A 13,690-nucleotide genomic window follows, 5' to 3' on the forward strand; every position below is an offset into this window, starting at 1 on the left:
CTCTGCAGTTTTCCCAACACCTTTCCAATTGCAAAGTTAATATTGTTGCTAAGATCCCCACATTCCATCCTTGGCTACCTCAAACCAGGGCAGTGCTACTGTTCCCACACTGGAATAGATACATGGTGCAACTTTAGTCTCTAAAGGAAGGGCAACAGAAAGGCTCTGCTCCATCACACACCCCTGCTGCTCTTCCCCAGCCTCCTTCCACCTCTGCAGAGATCCCAAGTCTGACTCACAGCGTGGCACCTGCCCATAAAGTAGCCAAAACTTCAGAACAGCTGATGAAACTCAGAGTGTGTGTGTGGGGAGAACATCTCTTCTCCCTGCTGAGAAGCCAACAGGAATTCAGCAATTTTCCAGGAGAGCAAAGAGCCCACACAAAACCCAGCACTTTGCTGCCTTCCCCCAGTGCTGTGAGGCAGAGGCAGAGTCCAAGGGATGTGAGCACCATCATTTATTGGAAGAGGGAGCACAGTCGTGGGGAGAGGCCCCTGCTGGAGCCATGGCAGGACAAAGCAGCCCCATGGGGAGCAAGGGGCTCCAGGCACAGGTCACCCCACAGCACCACACCCTCAACTCCTCCTTGTCCAGCCCAGGGAGACACTCCATCCCCTGGGGAAAGCCAGGAAGGAGACTCAAGGCATGCAGGAACCTTCACAAAGCCAGTGCTGAGGTACCAGAGCAGCAGCAGGAATCCAGGGATGCTGTGAGGCCAGTCTCCAGCACCTGCTGCTCCAAGGTGCAACACAGCTGCTGCTTCCACTTTTCCAGAAGTCAGGTCTTGCTGTCAGCTCTCCAAGCCTACCTCGTTTGCCTTTCCATAATGATCTCAAAGCTTGCATTCCACACACTAGCCAGCAGTTAGCCCAATTTATTACAATGTAGATCTACCTGGGAACTGAAGGGAAAAAAAAATCCACTCCCATATACTAAGGCCTGGTAGAAGATATTTTCTCCTGTGGTTCCCCCTCCACTTATTAAAAAGGTTTAAAAAATAAGATTAGAAAGCAGAACAATCCTTCATGATAAGATTAAGGTCCTTGATGTGTGACTCTGTTTCAATGTGCCCAAAAACTGTCGAGCTTTTTCCTGCATGAAGAGTTGGTCTCGAGTTCCACCACAGGCCACTGCTTTCCAAGCCCTGGTCATCTGCAGAGGGAAGAGAAAGGATGTGTACAACACAGTCAAGGCAAAGGTCAGAATCTTGTGACATCCTGTTCTAAAAGACTGCAAAAATAAACAAAACTAACAAGGGAAAGAAAACTTCCTAACTCATCTCACACCCAGGAGGAATTTGCCCACCACCAGTTACTCCTCATAGCTGAGGTGGTAATTTCTGGGGTTTAGGGTCAGCAGTTTCCCAGGTGAGTGCTCCACTGCAAGACAATCCCTTTCAGGGCTTTCCCCTGTTTGCCTCAAGACAAAAACCCCAAAGCACAAAGCTATTAAAACTCACTGCCCTGAAGATATTCCAGAATGATAGAAGAAATTCAAGCACAGCTTTGGAGTTTATTGCCAACCAGTTCAGCTCCTACAGGAGCTGCTGGGCCCCAGGTCTGTTTTGATCAACTGCCACCCTCAACAGCAATCTGGTGCCTTCAGTTTCAGCACATAGGAGGAGCCAAAACCCAGGAGTGCCTCAGTCTCTGCATGCAGAAAGGGCACCCATGAGGTGTTCCTGCATCCAGGAAAGCCCTGAGGATCCTCTGGTAAATGCCAGGAGCAAGGCAGTGCCCTAAACTGGAAATACCTGCACTGCAGGGAACCACAGGGACTCCAGTGTTGGCCACAGCAGGAATGTCCCACACTGCCACAGAGTGGCTTTGGGCCCACTGAGGCTCAGCCCAGAGCTAGATGAGCTTCCTTAACAAAAAACTGCCTGCCAGCAGCACACTAAATCCCCAGAGCAGCACAGACTGCCCTGCTGGCTGTGGGCAGTGGGATTGCACTGCACACCTGTACTCTGTCACCACACCAGCTGCCTCCCTGTCACCCCCAAAGTTTATTTATACAGAGCCATTAGCTCTCACAGCAACACAACCCTGCTGAGGACAGCAGGAGAAATGGAAGTGCTTCAGAAGGGTTTATTTTGGGAAGGAGGAGGAATTACTCTGGCTGAAGGGTTTTTATTTGTCAGAAGAAATAGGTTTCACTAGACAGCTCTAATGCAGGGACAGATCCCCACTCACTGCAGTTTCCTGAGGACAACCCTGCACCTTCCTGGGATGGGAAAACACCATCACAGGAGCCCCCAGTTGCAGCTTAACCCCTCAACAAGGACAGCACGTGTTTCCATCCCCACTGAAGCTACCAGAGACCTCAAATGACTCAACCCAAGTAAATACCTACAAAATTATGGTCCAAATTTCCATGCCTAAGCTACACTTAGACTTTATTTAAGCCCAGCAAATAGGGATACCCCTCCATGAATGCATCCTGCCTGAGAGTGGTGAAGATTGTATGGAGATCTGCTTATGCCACAGAGGGGCTGCTGTGACTCCAGCCCAACTGTGCAGAGCTGAGGAACAGAGCTGCTCTAACAGCACCAGCCTCAGCACTTGGTACAAGGTGCCTCACTGCCAGCTGGAGCTCTGTACAGCCACAGGGTCAGGATAAAGCAGGATAAAGCCAGCCTGTGCTGCCTAAGGCACACAGCCTTCCTCACTACCCAGAAACACCCTAAAAAACACAGGGGTGGGAAATACTTTCCTGTTTAACCTTTATACAGCACTTCAGAGTTGCTCTGCCCTGAAAAGCAAAACAATATGAGCTTGCTGCTGTCCACTCAAGGAGTGTCCACTGGAAAAAGGAAGGTTTACCTGACTGCCAGAGCAGTCATCCAAATTCCTTTCTGAGTGAGAATTCCCATAAGGAAATCCAGGGCTAAACATGCTGAGCAGGCCACAGCTGTGGCTTTGAGGAACATAAAATGGCACCTCTGGCTCAGCATCTCCCAGCCTTGGTGTAAAGACAGCCCTGACAGAGTAGGGATGTCTGTGCAGCAGTTCAGAGCTCGATCCCTCTCTCCTCAAGGGACAAGGGTTGCACTGCCAGATAAACTCCTGCCTGGGAGAGCAGTGGCTGCTGCAGGGCTTACCGGTTCTGGTGGTCTGAAATGGCTTGGCATTTTCCTGTAGGACATTTTCTCTGGCTGCACTTGCACAAAGGCTCTGTTGAGCAAACCACTGTCATTCTTCCTGCTCGAGGAGGACAGGTTCAGGGACCTTGACAGGAAATTCACAGGCTGCACCAGGAGAAAAAGTGTAAGGAAAGAAGAAATCCAGCCCTTCATCCACACGGGCTGTTCAAAGGCAGCTCCAGGCTGCTACTGCTGCTTTGCAGAGTTTTTTCAGAGCAGAGCCTGTTCTGAGCACACAACCCCTCACCTGGGCTCTTTTGAAACACACAGTCTTGGGGAGGGCAGGCAGGTTTTGTGTCATGTCTTCATCCACAATATCCAGGGCCAGAGACTTCCGGACCTTCTTGATGGGGCTCCTGCGCAGCTGGGGAGCGTGGGGACACCAGTGTCAGCACAAACCCACCCTGCCAAGTGCCACCCTGAGGGCTCAGGTGCACACCAAGGCCATGGCACCCCAGGGACTGCATGGCAGCAGCGCCTCAGGGGGAAGATGTGAGCAGCCTTCCCCACCACAGGGCACAGCAGCTTCCAGTGCCCCCACCCTGCCACCTTGAGCTACCACTTTAGAGGAGGAGCTTTTAGTAGGAAGGGGAGGCCACCAGGAAACTGAGACTTTTCATGTCATCCCACAGCCTTCTGAGAGCCCAGCTTGCCCCAGGTGCTCCAAGTGTGCCAACAAGCCCAGAGCTCAGCATAAACCAGGACACTCCTGGAGGCACTTTAAGCAGGCCTTAACCTCAGGCACCTCTTGCTGATTAAAAGAGAGCAGCCACAGGGCCAAAAACATTTTGGCACCTATAGCAGGATGAATCAAACCAGCCAAAACACTCCTTTAAGAGCACAAGGCAGCTTAGCAGCTGGTACTGGATGCACAGCCAGCTCACCCCTTGTTTCCTTTTCTGTTTCTCAGGCTTCACATCATCCTCTATGATGAGTTCAATGCCAGCTTCACTTCGGAGCACCTCCTTCAAGTCTTCTTCCAGGTGAGGAGTCTGGGGCTGGGGTGGAAAGGCAGAAAAAGCACCAGGCAGTCAAAATCTCTATGCTGGGCAGGCTCACAAGCATTCCCCTCAAGGAACAATGGGGTCAGGAGAGCTCCCAGAGGGAGGATAAACACAAAATCCTATTTGCTTCCCAGCTGGAAAAGATATGACAAGTTTTCTGCTAGCCTGATGGATTTATAGGATGCCCAGGTTCAGGGACTTAACAGCTGAACCCCAGTGTGCCATCAGGATACCTGTGTGCACACAAGGCTTGGGAGATCCAGCTCTTCAGGGAGCCCTAGGTAGATCATTTCCTGTTCCTCAATCCAAGCACTGCAGCCTGATTTAAAGGCAGCTTTTAGCATTTTTAGCTGGTTCAGAGAGGCTCTAAAAATCCTGCAGCTCCTTACAATGAAATGATCACTGTGACAATGTCCCCTTCACCCCTCCCCTCTCAGCCTGGCACTACCAAACTGCCCTTTGTTCTGGCACAGATAAGAGTTTGCTCACAGCCCTGCCCCAACCCCATGTCTCATTTGCATTCATCAGCCCCACAAGGCACAGCCCTGCCCAATAATTACCAGAGGTCTAATTGGTCCATATTTCTCCAGGGCATTTTTGAAAGGCGTGGGAGTGTGAGGTGTGTTGTCCACCACATATGTCTGATCTGGTGTGACAAACCTGGGAGCAGAGTGGGAAAGACAAGGGATCAGACAGGCTGGAACCCACACAAGGCCACAACCCACCCAGCAGCTGAGCACTACAGAGGTCACTTGGCTGTGCCCTCAGTGAGCCTGGACACTCACTCCCTACAGCTCAGAGAAGAGCTGTTTTGGGGGAGAAAACAGTGATTTAAGGAAATCCCCAGTCTGCCTTGCCCCTCTCTCAGTAAAACCATGACAAGTACTGAGAGCTGTGTCTGAGCTGGACCAGACTCCTGTGTGGAAAAGGGAGCACTTACGCTAAGTTCTTCTGGAGCAGAGGGGTCTTGTCCCTGTGCAGTGGGGTGGTGACAATCACCTTCTGGCTGCACACAGGCGTGGAGGTCAGGGAAGGGTTCTCCAGTTCTAGTGTATCCTGTTTGCTCCAGAAGTTCAGGAACTGCACAGCAAAGATCAAAGACACTCAGTCTCAAGCAGCCCAGCATTGCATCACAAGCCATTACTTTTCCCTAAATAGGAGGGAAACCCTGAAGTAGAAACAACTCTCCCAAACCAGGGAGGGTTACTACTCCCAGTTCTGTACATGGACACACTCACAAAAGCTGCCAGAAGGTGCCTCACACCTATAAAGGTTATTCACTTCCCATAAGGGATGAGCTGATACAACTATCAGAGCTACCAACCACAGAGTGAAGAGAAGTCTCTCCTTGCACTGGTAATCCCAGCTCACCCAGTTATTCCAACTCAGGCTGGCAAACATGAGGGAAGTCCATGTAACACAAAGTATACAAGTTAACAGGTCTGGCACTGAGCTGGCTTCAGCCTAAACTATGAGCAAACAACAAGCTGTGTTAGCTCTTCTAGGGTTTTACTTCCCAGCAGCCAGTAAGGGACAGCTCTGCTCCCATAAGGAACAGTGTTTGTACCAAAGAGCCTCTTGGAAGAGGAAAAAATGTGTTTGTGACATTCACTGATGGCTGAAGCTCAGCTTGAGGCAGGGCATGGACTTTTGTCTTCTCAGACTCACTCCAGACATTCCTGCCTTTTACACTCTGCAGAGTTGTACATTATGGGATATTATGGGTCCTGCTCTGATTTCTTCTTTGTGCTGGCCTTCTATTCAAGGTCCACCTGCATTTTGGACTCTCCTGTGGTGCCTCTCTGATGTTTTCTGCTGCAGAAACAGCAAAAATAAAGGCCTGGAAGGTACAGTTGGGGAGGGTCTGGACAACAGAGCTGCAGTGGGAAGTGTGCTGGGGAACGCAGCAGCCTTCATTTTGATTTATAGCCACAACTCCACTTCCCTATGAGATACTCATGGGTCTGACTACAACAGTGCTCCAAGGTGATGTGTGTTGGAGACCACATGTGAGGACACTGTGGCAGTCACAGCAAAGGCTGAAAGATCCTGAGTCCCTTTTGCAATACACATGGCCAGGAGCATTTTCATAGACACAGCAGGACAGATCTGCACAAGGCATTTGCTGCCCAGCCTGTGTGACTGAACTGCAAACAGACAGGGAGAGCAAGTTTTCAGTGGTGCCACTCTGCTGCCCAGAGCGGGGACAGCAGTGACGCCCCGGGGACAGCAGCGGTGTGCTCTCCATCACACCCTGGTATGCAGATGGGGCTCCTTCCTCACAATGGGCACATGCCCTGCCCCTCACACAGGATAGCTGGACTTGCTTAAAGCTGCAGTCACTTCCAGATGGAGACACAGGCTGCTGCTCCCACAGGAAGGGCAGCACTGAAGAGAAGCAGTGCCAGAAACCAACTCTGAGCCTTCTTTTAGTGCAGGAACACACTCTGCACACTGGCATGGCCTCATTCAAGGCAGGAGGAGCACAAAGCTGGCAGAGCTGATGGGCATACATGACATTAGGCCAAGAAGATACCTGAGATGGAGAGAAGGGCAGTGTCTTTACAGGGGTGCCCTTGGGCGTCATGCTGTTGCAGGAGTCCAGGAAGGACATATTGGTGCTGGTGACACTCTCTGTGACAGGTGAGAGGGAGATCTTCCTCTTCTTCTGCCTCTTCAGCACCGAGGGCGGGGTGCCAAAGCTGCCCTCAGCGTGGGGGGAGATGGGGATGAGCTCTCCCTTGCTGCTCCTGCTCAGGTCAGAGATGGTGTGGCCATCCAGGCGGTACTCGGTGACACTGGGCAGCGCCGGGGCCGCCTCACCGGGCGCTGGTCTGGCCGGACTGGTGCTGCCACTGCTGCTGCCAGCCAGGGGCTCCTCAGGCAGGTCAAACTGGGTCAGGTCACACCACCCATCTGGGTCCTGCACACAAGGGAAAGCGTCAGCAGCAGCCCAGGGTGGCAGCTGAGCAGACAGATTGGTGAACTGAGAGGTGAAATAAGTGGGGGTGTGAGATGGCACCAAGCTTTGGAAGGAGCCTGGCCAGGGACAGCTCAAGCCCTGCTCTCCTCTGCCACAGGCACAGCTGGAGCCAGAGCAGGGATCTGACCCAGCTGAGAGCTGCTGCTTGTGCACAAGGCAGGTTTTTCTATTTATGCAAGGCTGGTTTCCCTGTTTGGTTCACAGCACAGCTGCACAAACCACTGCACCCCCTCAGAGAGGGGACAAAAACACCAGCTGGGCAGAGGGCTGGGGACAGGGACTGAATGAACTATCACCCAAGAGCAATCCACAATCTTGGGCACACCTGTACAGCTGGGCACAGCTGAAAGCAGAATAAAACTAACCAGACCAGCTCAGAAGTGAGCTGATTCACAGCTCCACCACAGCAACACCCAGCACCACACAAGCAGGCCCCAAGGGCTGCTCAGCCTCAGGCACACCATCTTGCTATACAGAGGCAAAGTGACTCCTCCATGCCTCAGGCAGGCTGGGGGCTGCAGAGGCAACTTCCCTCTGGTGGCAGCAAAGTGCCCTGTTGATTTCAGCCAGCCTCCCACCCTGGTGTGCCTCTGTCACCCAGGGGACCTCAGCACTGCTTGACTGGTTGAAAACAACTAATTTCAGTGAAGTTAGCTCCACTGAAAGCAAATGGTGGCAGTTATGGCAGTGTGAAGGGGTCTGTCCTGCATAGTTCAATGGGCTTGGCTTATTCCCAGTCTGTCCTGTCCTATCCCACCCCAGGACAGGACAGAAAGGACAGCCAGTGAGCATGAGCCTGAACCATTACAAAAAGGAGAGCTGGGCACACTCTGGCTGACAAAGAAGGGCTGGAAATCAAGTTTGCCAGCACTTACAGCCTCCCACACAGGCAGAGCCCATGCACAAGGACATCCAGCTAGGTAAAGCTACAAGCCCACAGCAATACTGGCAGTGCTGGAAAGGTCTAATCCAGCCCTGGAAGAGAGACAGGGGCAGGCTGCAAGGCAGTGACAGACCCAGTCCTCCTCAGGGTGGATCAAGGACATCCAGTAAGTTCACTCAAACAAAAAGGGTGAGGATAACACCCTAACAGTAACTGGAGGAACAAGGGTGTGTTACTTACAGATTCAATCATGTCCAGAGCTTCACTGAGGGCTGGAGCACAAGCTGGGTACAAATAGTTGGCAGCTTCAACAACCCATTTGTATGGTGATTCGACCAATGAAGTGCCATCCTCGGGCACTGCATCATCTGGGGTCCCCTCCACGTTCTGCTCTGCCACTTCTGCAGCTGGCAGCTCCTGCACACCTGTCACTTCCTCATCACTGACATCTTCTTCCTTTATTTCAGAGACATCCACTGGCCAGTTGGGCAGGACATTCTTGGCACATACAACAAAGAAAGGCCAGACATCAGCAGAAAGCAAAGGAACAGTGTCAAATCTTGGAGACAGAGAGCACCTGGACACATTCAGCTTTGCCCACCCTCCTACCTGCCACTGGGTTTGTTTCACATCCCCATTCTCCCTCACTGCTCTGTCCCATACACTAAAGAGTCCATGCAACATAACAAGCACAGAACTCTTTAATTGAAGATTTCACTTAACAGTGTCCCAGGAGAAAGTTGTACTTAGGCTGAGCATGTAGCACTAGTTCTATGTTTCCTATTTATCAGGAGCCTGCCTTCAAAAACTACATGCTGTCTTCATGAAAACAATCCCTGGGTGTACTTCCCTGCTTCCTTTTTTTAGAGGAAAGGAACACTGTATCTCTTCACCCTGCTCCCACACACACACTGTCTGGAGCAGCCTCCTCCTCCCACCAGCAACAGCACAACGAAGCCAAAAGAATATTCAGGGTCTAAGACAGACTTGATGCTGGGATTGGCAAGGTAACAGCTCTAGCAGGCTGCTGTCCTCTGCCTGGATAATACACTCAGGCTCCCATAACACCTCTAACTCCTGGAGGGAGATATCTGGGAGGCTGGGGAAGGCACAGACTGTCCATGCAGACACCAGGCTGTGGAAAAGGCAGTGAGAGGCAGCAGAAGGGTGGACGAAGAGCTCCAGAATGCATTAGCAGGGCAGGGACTGACCCAGCTGCCTGCTGCAAGTGCAGTACCTGGCTCTCAGCTGTCGTCTGACTTTGCCTCTCCTTGTTATCCACCTCCACAAGCAAGTACAGAGACTTGGACTCCTTGGTTTCATTGAGGAAACCTCCCGTGTCCACCTTCCTCTTGATTGTGGAGTTCCAGTGATTCTTTACAGCATTATCAGTCCTGCAGAGAGAGCAGAAGGGAACAAACCATCACTTCCAGCAGCTTTAAAGCACAGCTAGCAGCTCCACCACACTCCCCAGCCCCATGCCAAGAGCCAAACACACAGATCTGCACAGGGCACCCAGCAGGGAAGGCAGCAGTGAGCAAAGGGGTCCTACCTCCCAAAGGGGTCCTACCTCCCAGGCAGCAGCTTGGCAATCTCTGCCCAACGGTTCCCCAGGACCTTGTGGGCCTCAAATATGATGCGATCCTCCTCCTCTGTCCACGAGGATTTCTTCACCTCAGGGTTCAGGTGGTTGTGCCAGCGTTCCCGGCACTGCTTCCCTAAGCGCCCTTTCAGGTGCTTGGCTATCAGGGTCCACTGTTTGGTGCCATATTTTTTAACCAGTTCAATTACCTTTGGAGAGAGTGGGAGGGAAAGAAGGAAATGGAAAAAAAAGGAGGGGAAGGTCAGTGCAGTCATCTTCAGGCTTTGCTCTTCGCCTTTCTTGGGGCCAGGTAAGGGCAGACAAAGGAAGGCCCCTTTGGAGGAAAGGCTGGAAGGAGCCAGCAGGGCTATCAGGTGTTCCAACCCTCATGAGAGCAATGATTCTGCCAAATTTCTGTAGGAGGCTGCTTCCATGCAGACATTTTGCCACAGGGCACCTGTGAATGCAGATGACCCCTGACAGAAGATGGGGTGGACACTGGCAGGTGCCCAGATGTAGAAACACATTCCCATTTCTGAGCAAGGGCCAAGTCCCACCTGCTCCAAGGCTCCTCTGCCCTCCCTGCTTGCAAGGACCTGGCTGTGTGACAACTGTCCCCATCAGCTCTGCACTGGCCTGCTGCTCCCTTTAACAGTGTGGTACACCCAGGACAGACAAGGCTGCAGCTCCATGCTCTGACAGCACCAGGACACACAGGGAGAGATTTAAATTCACTTCAGAACCATCCACTTTGCCTCTTACCCTCCACCCAGGGCTTTGTCACTTCTGCCAGAGCCCCAGCACAAATGTTTCTGGGCACTGAATGCATTCTGGGCTCCTAAAATATCCAGGGCACAGTCAGGATGAAACAATCTGCAATGTTCAGCCACCAAAATTCTGGCTGAAGAGTTCTCAGAGAACATTTCTACCCTGACCAGCTGTGCTGAGCTGAAAGGTGAAGGTAGAAGTGATGCTCATGTAACAAATGTCCCTTCTGCAGACTCCTGCCTTTCAAGCACAGAAAAATGGACCAAAGATGCCAAACTGAGGCCAAGAAGCTGGGCCAAAGCAATGAGGAGAGAGCTGGAGCCTAGCCTGGCCAGGATGGGTAGGCTGGCAGAGTCAGGACAAGGCAAAGGGAAGGGGGAAGCAGGCAACAACTGCTCTGCTGTAAGAACAGGGAACAACATCAGGAGAAGCTTCCTTAGGGCTTGACAAAACATGATGGGACCAAAAGGGAAACAATCTGGGGAGCAGGAGTGTTACAGAGAATCTGCCAAACTAAGATGTTCTGTACCAGAAAACCTTGGTAAAATTGGGATTTCACTGCAACTTTCCTTAAGTACATCAAGATGATGAGTCTGTCTGAGCTGGCCCCTCTTGGCTGACTCTGGATTCAGCAGAGAAACAGGCTCACAGAAGTCATGATTCACTCAGCCAACCTCAGACATCCACTCCAGCCTGCCTACTGTGGCACAGGAAATGCCAGCTTTATTTTCTCTTAGATCCAACCTGGCCAGGCCAGGTGGAGACCTGCCAGCAGGCAGATGAATTAATTCCCTTTTCAGCTCTCTCCCTTGGCAGCCCACTGTAGCAGCACTGTGTGAAAGGGGGAAGGTGTTTACCTGAAGAGGCCTAGATCACATCACATCCTGCCCATGGCTGCCTGGGCTGCTCAGGGCAGGACAGACAGAGCTGCTCTCACAGGTACCCACCAGGGAGAACAATTACACACAGTGTACAACACCTGAGGATGGGCCTGACATCTCCACCCTCTCTGCAGACAATCCAACACTCTGATCCTCTCAGCCCTGCCTTACCTTTTGATCCTCCTCTTTGGTCCACGGGCCCTTCACCAGGTCTGGATTCAACACCCTCAGCCACCGGTACTGACACTGCTGGTCACTGCGGTTCTGGAACAGCAATGGCAACAGCCTTGAGTTAGACCAGGGGCTCCAGAGCACCAAAAACCTCCCAAAGGCAGAGTCCCCATACACCCAGACTGTCCCACACAACACCTGCAGAAGCACACAGAGAATACAAATGGAGATCCTGGGCCCAGGGCACTGGACACAAGTACAGGAACCTCAATTTCTCACCCCAGCTCCAACAGACTCACCATGGAAAGCCCTCTATGCAAGAAGGTCTCCCTGCCCTGAAGCAGCCCCATTTCACAGCTTGGAGCTATGAAGTCAGACCAGAGTCAGAAAAGAGTCCCACTGCACAGACACAGGGAACCAGCAACATGCAAACACTGGGATTCCCAGCTGGGCATGGGGTCACTCACAGGAAAGTGGCTGGCCAGGAACTTCCAGTCATTCTGCCCATAATGGCTCACTAACATCTTCAGCTGCTCATCCTGCAAAGGACAAAAACATCCACTTTCAGATACACTGAGGCAACACACACCACAGGGCTGATGACATTAAAAGAACAGGTGTTTTGAACTGTCAAGGTTTTGTTGGCATTGTGTGCTCAGGGGAGGAAGGCAGCTCACACCAGTGTTCAGCAGCCCTCCAGTACACGGAGCCCAACTGGAACAGACTGGTTCTGAGCTCTGTACTAGGACAAGCTCATGCATTAAGTACAAAACAAGAGCTCAGCTCTGTTCCTCTACAGTCTGGCTCAAACCCTGTGGCAAGGGCCTGTTTATCCAGCCCCAGAACACTCCTGACCAGACAGTCCATCTCCCAGCCCAGCCACTGGTTTTGTCTGGCCAGGAAAGCTGACTGATTGAAGTGTATCACCACCTGCACAGTGCTCTTCTGTCTTTCAGTGCTACAGGACTCTACAGCATTTCTTTTGTAATCCCTGCTATAGCCTGGGTGTACAAACTCCTAGAGCTCACAGAAAGCCTGTTACAGACATCCTTATCTGTGAGCTCTGGATAGTTCAATAATGAAATTATTCCCTGCCCAACATGAGCCCAAGGCTTTGATCCCTCCACAAAGTCCACCTTACTTGGTGTTCTGACCCAGCTGTAGTTTTCACACAGCACAGAATTGATAATGAAACTAGGAGGAAGGAAGAGAATATCCCAGTTAACTTTAGGCTCTCAGCCAGGATGACTAAGCCATAATCCCAAGTGTCAATGCTCCCTGCTTTTGCTCCAGAAAATGGAGTACATTTCCACTGAACATTTCAGCTTGTTGGAGGCCTCAGCCATCATCTGGACTCCTCTGTGCTCACAGGAGTGCTGCAGGCAGTGAGTGGTGTTTCACTCAGTGCTCACAGGCTTAAGTTAAAAATATTTGAGCTCTTGCTCTCCAGGCTGCACTTCAAACTCCCCTGAACCTCTGATCCTCATTCAGGCCTGAGCTCAGTACAAAAGACACAAGGTCCTCTCCAGTAACAAGACAGGAGGAGGTGAGACCACGGCCAGCAGGTGAGGGCTGGGGTGGAGTCACCCAAGCCCAAGGTGCCATGTCAGAGGCACCACCCCAAAGCACCTCTCGGCAAATGTCAGGCTCTCACTCACCTCTTCTGGTGTCCACTTGACTTTGCACCTGCCATCCCGCTGCTCCGGCACATCCAAATCCGCATCCTGGTAATGCGGCTCATCCTGGTCCTCCCTAGGGGGGAATAAAGGAAGATTATCATTTCTACCTGATAAAAAAGCAGGAGAGGGAGCAACCTCCACCACACAGAGCAGAACTCCAGATCTCCCCCTTCCAGCACCGAGCCCCAAGCTCACCGACACCCACCCACACAGCCCAGACTGAAAGGAGATCCTCCACTTTAGGCGCCAGCTGGCAAGTTTTATTCTGCCCAGAGCAAGGGAAAGAGTATTTCTTTCCATTTCTGTCCCTCGGGTTGGACTTTGCATGTGGGCACCCAGGCACAGCTCAGCAGCTCCCGGACCGCTGGCGCAAAGGGGCGCGGGCAGCGCTGCGGGGCTCCCGCTCGCCTCCCACTCCCGAGCGGGCAGAGCCGGGCCGATGTCCCAGCGCGGATACCGCGGGGCCGCCACCCCGCATCCCGCTGTCCGGCCGGCGAGCGGGAACGGGGCGGCCGGGAGGAGCCTCCGGCGGCTGGGAGCGGCGGCACGGCGGGGCCGGCACTCACCCGCGGGCACGGCGAGCCATGTCGGGCCGGG

General features: G+C 52.4%; 1 protein-coding gene across 1 annotated transcript; it reads right to left on the reverse strand.

The window, feature by feature from the left end:
* Positions 1 to 494: 494 nt before the first annotated feature.
* On the reverse strand, positions 495 to 13,690 carry MYBL2 (MYB proto-oncogene like 2). Its single transcript, XM_054644640.2, has 14 exons — positions 13,660 to 13,690; positions 13,073 to 13,166; positions 11,882 to 11,953; positions 11,415 to 11,507; positions 9,583 to 9,803; positions 9,250 to 9,406; positions 8,253 to 8,510; positions 6,683 to 7,069; positions 5,087 to 5,226; positions 4,707 to 4,806; positions 4,027 to 4,140; positions 3,390 to 3,506; positions 3,101 to 3,247; positions 495 to 1,152 (listed from the first exon to the last, which is right to left on the reverse strand). The coding sequence occupies exons 1-14, from the start codon at positions 13,677 to 13,679 to the stop codon at positions 1,024 to 1,026; spliced, it is 2,049 nt and encodes a 682-aa protein (XP_054500615.1). The 5' UTR covers positions 13,680 to 13,690; the 3' UTR covers positions 495 to 1,023.

The sequence above is a fragment of the Agelaius phoeniceus genome, chromosome 17, assembly GCF_051311805.1.
Source record: "Agelaius phoeniceus isolate bAgePho1 chromosome 17, bAgePho1.hap1, whole genome shotgun sequence".
In the NCBI taxonomy this organism is placed as follows: Eukaryota; Metazoa; Chordata; class Aves; order Passeriformes; family Icteridae; genus Agelaius; species Agelaius phoeniceus.